Source organism: Teleopsis dalmanni, chromosome X, assembly GCF_002237135.1.
Source record: "Teleopsis dalmanni isolate 2A chromosome X, ASM223713v2, whole genome shotgun sequence".
NCBI classification, from domain to species: Eukaryota; Metazoa; Arthropoda; class Insecta; order Diptera; family Diopsidae; genus Teleopsis; species Teleopsis dalmanni.
This window is the reverse complement of record NC_051848.1, coordinates 91,526,580-91,537,952: the sequence shown is the minus strand read 5'-3', so window position 1 is coordinate 91,537,952 and position 11,373 is coordinate 91,526,580. Positions and strand designations below refer to the sequence as shown.

Below are 11,373 nucleotides of genomic sequence, written 5' to 3'. Positions count from 1 at the left end.
CCTGCAGTAGGCAGTAAGTAAAAATTGATCATCAAAAATCTAAGTCAGTGTTATTCAAAATAAATCCAAAATGTGATTTCATGTTCTTCTTGATTTACTACAAATTAGTACAAATTCTCATCATAAGTCAGTAAATAATATTTTAAAATATAAAATAATATAACATTTTCAGATATATGGATAACTAGCAGGATGTGTCTTGAAGAAGAGTGAAAATTTTAGCATATACAGGGTCAGCTTTCTCACAGCTTTCTCACTGTTCACATTGACCAATAAGGCCTTTAAAACTGCATATTGGAAGCTTCTGATAAACTAAGACCTTAATTGATAACACGTATTTCTTTTATCATATATCATATTTGTTGGTTTAATGAATATTTCATTGAATTTATATATTTTTGTTTATAGCACAATATGTATGCAGGAACCATTATTTTTAACACATCAATGCAAAGGCTAACGACTAGAACTTGAAAGGAATCGTTTTATATTTATTTAAAGTGTAAGTAATAATGAGAATTAATTAATTAATAATCTGATTAATCATTGAAGAATATATGAATTGACTTTGAATAAATGTGTGTGTTCAATATATGCCAGTTGTTAGCTAAGGATCTGTTCAGAGCTGTGTAGTTCATTTGTTATAATTTAGTTTAAATTATGCAGTCATTTAGTTGTCATATAGATGAAATTCAAACAGTTGCTTTAATAACAGCGCTCAATAACTAATATAACGTTTAAAGATTGTTGATTAGAATATGTAATATATAACTTAGATTGGTATAAATTTGAAAATTTGCTTCTAAGCCCCTCAATGGGATTTATAATGTTATTGTTGGTAAGCTAAATAATCGGTTGATCATTTTTATAAAGTTGTATACGTTGACCTGATAATATTTTCAATTATGTATTTCGTAATATTTTCGAAGTATACGAAATGTATAGAAATGTATAGAGATTTATATATATACATACATCTATGCGTATATATTTTATGTCATAAAAGTAAAAGGTTTGGAAGCATCACTTGTAATCTTAAAACATGTGTAACATGAACCGTTTTTACGATTCTGTAATTCGATTCTGTAATACGATTCTGTCGTAAGTAAAACGTTGGAAGACCAGCATTATATGTAAATATGTAAATTTTATGATCACTGTTAATATTGTATTTGCTCTGCATGAATAATCAATTCCTTTTATTTTATAAAGAGTTCTGTCTATTCGCAGAACTTTTGGAAGGGAGTTTGGACTGTTTCTTTAAATTTTATGGACGGTGTTATAAAGGTACGTAATGCGTACTAACAATACGCAATCTATACGTACTTTTATTTTGGCTTAAACTGTTGAGATTAAGTTATAAAGGTTATACTAAAGAATTAGAAATTTAGAAATACAAATCTAACTTGTATTTCATGTGTATTACTTAAATTTAGTTTATAAAAATTGTAATTTACATTACATCTTACATCATACCGATCAGTGTTTAATTTAATGGTGGCTGACATATATCTTTTTTGTATAATAAATTATTTAGTTGTCACCCAAAACTTCTTGGATTTTTATTAAAATGTTTAACTATTTAAAGAAAGGGAATTTCAAGAACTTCACATTTAAATGTCTTAAATATAAAAACTTTGCCAGTCGATATGCAAATAAAGAATATTGAGAACAAAATTTAAAATGATATTTACATTGGCACTCCCAGTCAGATTATAAGGCGTATTGATTAAAATATTGCTGATTTACAAATTAATGCTTCCGATTTAAGAGTAAATAAACACTTTTAATTATGAATATATTAGTGATGAATTTTATTGGTAAAAAAGTTATTCCATATATATTTGAAAATATTACAAATTGGCTTAGATCTTAATATAGTGTTTCAATCCTAAAAAGAGCTCCACTTTATCAAGTGCAAAGTCAACTTCTCCTCCATTACATTTGAGGTTTATAAATGAAGTTAGTTGAATTTAAGGAAGATTAGATTAGAATTGCTTATAGTATTGCCTTTCCAGTTTGTAGTTAATTTTTCGATGAAGTTTAAGAAATCATTACTTCTTAATGCTTTATAGCTCTTTACATGTATACAATCAATAATAATTGAACTTATCTACTACATGGTCATTTGATAAAAAAAAAATATTCTTTATCTGAAGACATGTCCTTAATTGTATTCAAATGTTACCCGCTTTCATTCCATTTGTCCTTAATATGATTCAAATATAGTTTTTGACCGTTAAAGCCTCTATGTCAATTGGCGTATGATACACGTATTTTTTTGAAAGTTTATCAGATTTCGTATATTATTGATGCAGTTTTGCTTCATATTGTAGACATATGGTATATCTTATAAATTTCCATGTATTTTAATTGCAATTAATTTTCATAGGAGGTTACTAATAGATATATACTTCTTATTTGCTATCATCTTTTACGTAATCAACTTTTAAAATTTGTTTGTAATTTGCAAACTTTGAGATCAATTTTTTCAATTTTTTTCGTATTATCTTATCTTATAATTAGTATATTTCAGTGTCCGGTTTTCTTAAAATAGTGCTCAACCAATTATATCTACGTGGTAATTTCATTTAATGTATTAAAGGTAAACTTGAATTTTACATTCATTAAATCTTCATTCTACTATTATAAGGTATTATCTTGGACTCTCTATTTAATTTTAGTCAATATAGTTAAGTCTATATGACATGCTCTTGAAGTTTTTCGGTAAATTAATAGAATTTTTAAAAGTTGTTCGAAAGAAGACATTTAGAAAATAAAACATCCCTTCGCAGAACTTTTGGAAGGAAATTTGGACTGTTTCTTTGAATTTTATGTACGGTGTTATAAAGGTACGTAATGCGTACCTACTCCTCTCAAAATTGCTTAAACAAATATGATAGAATCTATCATAGAGGAACTAATTTTTAGTTTCAACATTTTTTTTGAAATTGAATTAGCAAGAAAAACATTTATAAATAAATATAAAAATGTTATAGGCAGATACACTTATGCACATGTAATCATTTTTTTTTATAACTGCATCCCATAGCCAAATATTTTGGTGAACAGTGAATAATTTTTCGCATATATCAATAAATAAATAAGTGTAAGCACAGTTTCAACTAGTCTAGTCGTCGTGGACTAGATTGATCAAGGATATATACTGATAACAGTTAAACTATAAATATGGTCACCATTTATAGTAAATTAACTAAGTAAGATTCTTGAACAGTATTTTAATTTTTAGGGTGAAGGACATAGTAGTCCAGATCCTTTAAAATTAATTTTAGTATTAACTCACAAGTAAATAACTAAAATAAATTTAAATACGAGTAGCTTGAAGAGAGCAGAAGTAGCGAGTCAAACTACTTATTTTCACAAATTAAAATATTAATAGGCTGACATAATAAACTGAGTTTATATCAGAAAATTTGTATCAACTGTTTATTAAATATCTTTGTAAGAAGTCCAATTTTAGTTGATAACTTGAGTCTCTTAAAACGTGTAACGAAGTTACTTAGTGTCTGAAATAAGTAATGATGTTTAGAGTGGTGCTTCTAAAATGTTCACAGATATACAAAGTTTGGATTTGATTATCAATGTGTCAAGTACATGATAATGTCACTAGGACTATTGATTATAAAAAGAATCATAGAACTGAAAATTTTTAATTAAAAATGGTTTCAAAATTTATTAATGAAATATGAGCATCAGAGCAAACAAAAATATTCTTTTTAATAATGTTTATCGGAAGCAATATCAAAATATCAGCAATAATAGAAATCTGTCTCAAGAGAGATATACGCGCTGTGGCCTCTACCATTGATAAAAGTGGGAATTGTTTTACTGAATTGTGTTATTGGGCACCTAATGCTCTCTTAAAATTTTATAGCAAAACTGCAAATATTAAATCGAGTCGTGATTGAGTTAAAGCTAGAGTGGCTTCCGGTCGCGTAACTACATCTTTTGTTATTGCAAGCAGCTCTTTTAGTTTGAGGTTGCCTGTCAAGTCATCACCACCCCCATGGTGTTCCAAGACAGTCATTCTTCTGCTTACCAGTGCTGGATATTGGAGCAATATATGCATCGCTGTCTCCTTTTCTTCTTAACATAATCTACAAGTGTCTTCCTCAACAATAGTTATCATTTTGAGGTGAGACTTGATGTTCCTTTGTCCAGTAATCAATGAGACCAGCTAGCTTAGGGTGCTCCGCGGATAGCTAAGCACTTTTATCGTTTTTATGGCCAACGGTTTCGGCATTATGAGTTTAGTCTGTCTTCAAGTGCTCATCTCTCTCCATCTGTTAAGATGAAGTGAAGTTATCTACTTGTCGACATAGGCTGCAGTCATGTTGTAGCCCAATGGTATTCTGGGCTCTAGGTAGTAGAAGTGATAGCTCAATACTGACATGTCCTTTAACACACTTGACTGTTACCTCATTTCCATGTGCACATTCCATAAGCTTCGTTAAATATTCTTGTACTAAGCAATTGAGTCTATTTCATGCCATTTTGTTACGGAATATCTTGAATTTATAAAAAAAAATTTGATTGCCAAGTGATAATAATTAACTACAATAACTTTGTGTAAACTGCATTCAAAAGTATTAGATGTTTACTAGTTCATTTGGATCTGTGAAAGAAATAACCTACACATTGCTTGAGAAGTATTTGCACAAGAAAAACTAGTCGATTTGCAACTGCTGCCTTAAGCCGTTTGAATTTACTCATAAGTCGAATAGAGAAGCTCATGCTTAGTTATGTTTTCTATATACTTTTCCAAATTCCATTGTGGTGCATATTGCCTGAAGTCGATACTAATACTGATACTGGTACTGATAAAATCAATTCTTTTGCGGTTCCTGCCTAGGCTGTGACATTTGCCACTTGCCACTTGCCACTTGCCAGTTGCCAGTTGCTATTTGCCATTCGCAAAACAACATTTGCTGCTTGATAAGTGGCGAGTTAATGCACTGAAATTTATAATTAAATTATTTTTTCATAGTAATCGCTTCAGTCTTTATTTATTTATGCACTTCTATGTTTTTTTCTGCTATGTTTGTTTATCGTTTTAAATTCTTCCACATTGTAATTTAGCAGGAATATTTATTGAAAAACACATTTTTATGCTACTAATTGGAATTTGCCATTGGCAACTCACGTAAACGCTTGATTGATATTACGAACAGTTCAGTTGTACCTGAATTTTTCCTGCTCTTCTTTCCCCGATTTTATTGCATTGACACATGCCTCGATTTGTGCATTCAGGCACACAATTTAAATTGAATTTATTTTTTTACACAGATACGTGTAAGCTCATAGGTAATATAAAATCAGATGCACACATCATACCCACATGGGTTTGCAGAAATAAATTTAAAATTTAATTCATTTTTAAGTACTAAAATGGATTCTTATGAGCACTTCGAGTGAAACCGTTCTTGGCTTAAGTTTCTTCGTACGAATTCCGAATTCCATTTCATCTCAGATGAGATAAGTGGAACATTCCTTAACCAGCAGTTTTTTTGCTCTAAAGTGTTCCCTTAGATTTTAAGCAAACTTGCTATTGTAATCTTACATTTTTAATTTTCCGTAGGCACAGCTCGACTAGCTCGACTCAAGTGAAAGTTAAGTACCTGCAAAATTCCTAAAACTACATTTGCTTATGAGGAAGAGCTACTACTCAGCACTTCGAGTACAATTAATTGAATTTAATGCTATTTTCAAATTTCCAGCTTATCAGTAGAAGCATTCAATGGAAACATTCTTCATATTAATAGCAATTTTTTGCAGTTTAAAAAACAAAGTTAAAGACCCTAAATTTATAGTTCCAGAATAATTTCGACTTAGGAAGAATATTGAATTTTTTCAGTTAGTAAATTTTTTCACCGATTTTCCTTCGTTTCGCTCCTTTGCATATATGCAAAAAATGCTGCTACTTTGTGTTAAAATAAGTTTGGGATTGATATGAAGACTCTTTATAAATCAGTCCTCATTTATCTAACTAAAGTTCAAATACTGTAACAAATATAAGCTTTAAAATTAACATATAGGGTTTGATTAATATAAGACAGTACATAATCGTGTTTAGAGAAGGGAAGAGTATGGCGTTGATATTGATGTAGCTAACGCTTTTCTTTCAATATCAATACCAAGTTTAATCAATCCATACTTGGTACTTGGTATCGAAAAAGTATTGCACAACGAAAGACAAATGCTTTAAATGAAGGCTGCCATAGGTGTAACCAGACGAAAAGAACATTTTAAAAAGGAAATTATAAGTTTTATTGGAATCTATGAAAATCTATTATCATAACATATGTTTGAAAGTTCCCAAACTATATTTTTGTGTCACAAATTTTAATTGGGAAAACTTTTGGTCCACATTATTTTATGCAAAACAAAAAAAACTGTTATATTAGTTCATGTTCTAATTAAAAATAAAAATTACAGCTAATAGATAAAATCAGACACAAATTTATTTTAAAGTATTTTTATCAACTAATATTTCGCGGTTTATCTTAATAAAGTTATGAACTAATATAAAATTTATTTTATTTTGTAAAAAATAATATAAATTATTAATACCCCTTTTCAATTTAAATCTAAGGAGAGCAATTATATTATTTCAAATAAACAATATGATAAAGCTGCAAATACACTTTGCCACCAATCTGTCACATTAATGAAAGATCCATTTTCCCAAGGGCCTCGAGCACAACTGACCCACTAAGTCAGTCAAAGGTCTTTCCTTTGTATTTTATCTATGTCACAAGTACTCTTGAGTACGAATTTGTACTTGCATTATAAGTAAGTATCGATAGTCACAAAATATTGATACAGGTGCATTTATGAAGAACTTTTAAATACTTTGAGATTTCGTGATATCTCTAATGGCCATGTTATGTAGAGTGTCACGGGCTCAATCAAAATTAATATTATTGTTGTTTTTTTAATGTAAATTCTTAAATTGAGAGTGAGAAAAAAAACAATGTGTCGGTTTAAATTTCGTCATGAGAGCCGAGGCTATATGAGCCTTGTCACTGAGGCAAAGCAGTGTTGTTCAGTAATAGAGAAAAAAAATGTCAGGAAGCAACACAGCCTATTTTATAAACCGGTTATAATCTACTTCTCACAGTTTCTGATTTTAAGGAAAGGAGAATATAGTTTTGTTAGTACTGTTTATGTTTATGTTGAGCCTTTTCCCAGTTAGTGCATCTGGGCACTTTTACTCTATGACGGCTGGGGGGTTACGGCAGAGTCCTACCCATCGCACTGACTAATTCAAGTATTCCTCATAATCTTCATGATTATTCAATGATTTATCTAAATTCTGCGTTCCGCCCCATGTGGTTAGTGATTACTCTGAGATTAGATAGTGCTAAGTCTGATCTGTCTGACCGGATCTATTCTAAGGTCTTTTAGCATGTCATTTGTGCTTATGTATCATGGCACTTTGAGAGACCTTCGGAGAGCCTGACTTTGAGCAACTTGTAGCTTTTGGATAGACACACCCATAAAGTAGTGCTAGTCTAATTATCTGGTTATAGATCATCTTTTCGTTTTTCGCGCTAAGGTTGTTGTGTTTGAAAAGTGGTTGTAAGCAGTGCAGTGTTTTCGCGCAACTACTTCTTTTGACTTGTATGTGCTTATGCCAAGTGAACTGCTTATCAAACGTGATTCCTAAGTATTTAATGCCGTTTTCCCAATTAATCGCTATGTCACCAACTCTCACTCGCGGTGGATGTTTCCTGTGTTTACGAGCAATAAATAGTATCAATAGTAAATAGTACCAATGCAGTAAAAATGCGAAATTGGCAATACTGATGTGACATTTTGCATAACATATGTCGTCACCAAAAACTCAAATTGAAATTATAGTTGGCTTTCATATATGAGCGCCAAGATAGCAACGTTGCTGGGAGCTTCAAACCGGAATGGAACACAATATTTTTCTAAGTATATTAATTTTTCAATATTAGCTAAATTTAAGCTTTTTACGATTTTCTTGAGTTTATTAATTTGGAAAGGCGATATATTTGTCTTTAAAGGAAAAATATCTATATTGCCATCGGACTTTTGCACACGACGGTATATATGTTACAGTAAAATAAGATTAAAAAAGGTTATTTTTTTATTAGTTTTTTCTGATAAAAATAAAATAATCGGTTGACGATTTAAAATTGTATTTCGTGATATATTTCTGATCATTTTACGTTTTCACTTTTTTCAAATGTGTGCTCTGGAGGTAGTTAGGACATTGATTTTTAACATGATTTTGTGCGAATTCCACGTATACGATTTTTCTGATTTTTAGTTTATTTGAAAGCTTGTTTTATTGCCTTTCAAGCACATGTGCGCGCAGGTCCATCGATCTCTTAATTGTTTTTTAATAATTTTTTAAGTAAGAAAAGTCGGTTTTTTTTAAAAAATTTGGCTTTTTATTTTGTGAATATCTCAGCTATTGCTCAACATACAATTAGAGGTATATACTAAATGAAAGATTATTGAATTTTCTATCTAAATCATATTTCTTATAATATTGACCAATAAGAAAAATTAAATTTTGTGTGCCAATTCCGATTTGGACCTCCAGCATCGTTGCTATATTGGCACTAGCAAGTAATATGGCAATCTCTTTTCATAATGTCAAAATATTTTATATATATGTCAAGAAATTTTTATAACAGCAGCAGGTCCAAAAGCTAAGGTGTCGGTTTGTGGTATTGAATACCATTGAGGGCAAATATTTCAATTAAAAATTTTAATTGTTTTCAAATGTAGATATATGTATTTAAGTGTGTTTGTTACATTAAATAAAACTTGAGTTATTCTTTCTCTCAAATTTATTTAGATAACGTGTTACAAAATCCTGGAAGCAACTGGAAGTACTTATCTAAGTGACTCAAGATGTTGAATCCTTTTACTGATAGAAACAATACTTTTGTTGATGAAACTAAGCCTAATGAATTTGAATCTGGAAAAATTAATAATAAGCAGTCATTATCTATTTATGGTGTTAACAAAGCTCACAGCAATTCTAGAATTTATTCAGTATCATCCGAATTGAAAGAAATGGATCAAATCGGTGCAACTTTTGAAAACTTTGATAATAATAAGAATAGTTTAAAGTCAAGTGAAGTTGTCGAATGCGTTGCCGAGTCAAAAACTGCTTGTGTTATCAACAAATGTAATAATGAGGTCTCTTCAGAGTTGTCAATTCCAATGAAGCAAGTAATTAGCGCAGCAGATACTGGTAACGGCATGTTAAATAGTGATGACATCGCATCAGTTGCTTCATCCTTTGTGAAACCTTATATGTATAGTTCAAATGTTCAGTCTGGTTCTAATGCTAAGACATGCTCTCCATTTCTTAATAACAGCTATATGGACAATAAAATTGATTACTTTCGCAGCAAATGTGACTCATCCGTGAAAGGTAAACTATTCAACTATTCATTTTTGTTAGCATTTGTAAAAACTAACATATTAGCAGATAATTTGCGCGAAAAACTCAATAATGAAAAAAAGACGGAAATGGAGTTCAAAAAACTTGTTCAGGAAATTCGTGTAATAATAGGAAGTCCATCGGTTAAGCCTTCTGCTTTGCTGCGAGTCTTGAAGAATATATATATGTTAGATTTATCACAGGTAACATTAGTTCGTAATCCATTCGATGTTGCACAGATATTTCAAATGCGATGTATCGCTAAAATAGAACCTACTCATGCCAGAATACAACGAATGCCAAAAAGATTATTAGTATGTAACAAACTCGAACAATTAGTTGTGAAAATTTGGCGAAAATTGGATATAAGTCATGTCAACAAAAAATATCAATTTAAAAACTTGTCAATATCTTTTAGAACGAATGCTGCAAATGTTGACATAGATCAGATTTCTAATGTACAATATTGTCTTCGCTATAAGTATCCCTTGAAGTATAATATGATGCCGTTGACAAAAACTAAAAGTTTCCGTCTTCTCAACTCTTAATACCTTAGTACTCAGTCTCACAAGTATTATTCATTTCTTATATCGAAAGTGAAATTTTTTCAAATGAAACATTTAATTTGAATGTAAATTTAAATAAACAAATTACACATTCTTAGAAAATAAATGATGTATTTTTTTTCACTTATTTTTATTTACTAAAACCTTTAAAAACAAAAAAATTGATTTGATATTTTGGTTGTATGTTGTAGGTAGAATAAGATATAATATCTACAATATAAGTTTGAAACCACCTATGATAAGATATAGTACATATCTAGAAATTCAATACTTATTTGCAGAATATTTATGCGGTGTGTATGAGATACATTAGTCTACTTATTAGATTTATTAGAAGATACAATAAATAAATGTATGTTTAAATAAAAAAAAAAAACAAGTAGATGGTGATATTTGAGGGTTATTAGGTTAAACTTTTGGAGCTTTAATCGCGTATTTTTGTCCCTCTGTTTAGATGCTATATAAAAAATGAGTTTTCCAAATAAATACAATTAAAAGATTCAGAGTCAGATTCAGTCAGATTTAAATATGGTATATAAAAAAAATTTTTAATCTTTTAGCACATTAGGTTCATCTCTATATTTTAAACAGAGACGAGTATTTAACGTATTGGTTTTTTATTTAGTTTTCATAAATTTTTTCCTTATTCCAAATAAATCAAGTTTCCATGAAAACATGTTATTTAGAACAGTTATTGACTGGTATAAGCCGATGCATAAAAAGAACTTGATCTAAAACTAACAAAAAATAAAAAATAAATGGCTTGGCTTCATCAGGTTCTTTATGTGCCAGCTGGAGAGCAGCTCTTCTTGTGTACATGTTAGCTTTGGTGGCTGCATGTCAAAACGGAGTTGCCTGCGCCCATGTAAACCTAACCCTTTTGTATTTTGTACTCTAATTTGAATTTTTTCTCATGGCTGCAAATTCATTTCGATTGATTTCACAAATGCCCCGTGAACCGTGCACAAATCGCAAAGCATCATTAACTAGCAAAGATGGATTTTATTTAAAATAATAAAGAAAAAATTGCGAATTGTAGCAAATAATGACACAAAATTAGGCTAAAGCAATGAAACAGACTAGGCGGGTCCTTTGAGGGGCGCACAGCGCAAACGGACGTTAATTGTATCTGCTAGCGACGAGCTTGAAAATTGCAAATAAAATCAACAGATTGTGTTGGAAAAAAATGCTTCTAACCATAAGGACTTCATTGGCATAGTCACTTTAAATCTGTGGAGTTATTATACTCTTTGTTTTTGTTGTTGTTGTTGTTGTTGTGTGTTGCATGTTTATGCGCTTAATTTAAACAGGAAATCCTAGTAATTTATTGTTTAACTTTTGATTACGACATAAAAC

The 11,373-nt window shown here is 30.2% G+C and overlaps 1 protein-coding gene across 4 annotated transcripts; it reads left to right on the top strand.

Annotated features, from left to right (window-relative positions):
- Positions 1-184: 184 nt before the first annotated feature.
- On the top strand, positions 185-10,063 carry LOC119689580. Of its 4 annotated transcripts, XM_038104442.1 has the most exons (4): positions 185-334; positions 409-502; positions 8,858-9,442; positions 9,497-10,063. In XM_038104442.1, the coding sequence occupies exons 3-4, from the start codon at positions 8,914-8,916 to the stop codon at positions 9,997-9,999; spliced, it is 1,032 nt and encodes a 343-aa protein (XP_037960370.1). In that variant the 5' UTR covers positions 185-334; positions 409-502; positions 8,858-8,913; the 3' UTR covers positions 10,000-10,063. The 4 variants fall into 4 exon arrangements, with proteins under 4 accessions (XP_037960370.1, XP_037960371.1, XP_037960372.1 ...); XM_038104443.1 differs by lacking the exons at positions 185-334; positions 409-502 and adding an exon at positions 8,673-8,713; XM_038104444.1 differs by lacking the exons at positions 185-334; positions 409-502 and adding an exon at positions 8,684-8,783 and having other exon boundaries at positions 9,500-10,063.
- Positions 10,064-11,373: the final 1,310 nt, after the last annotated feature.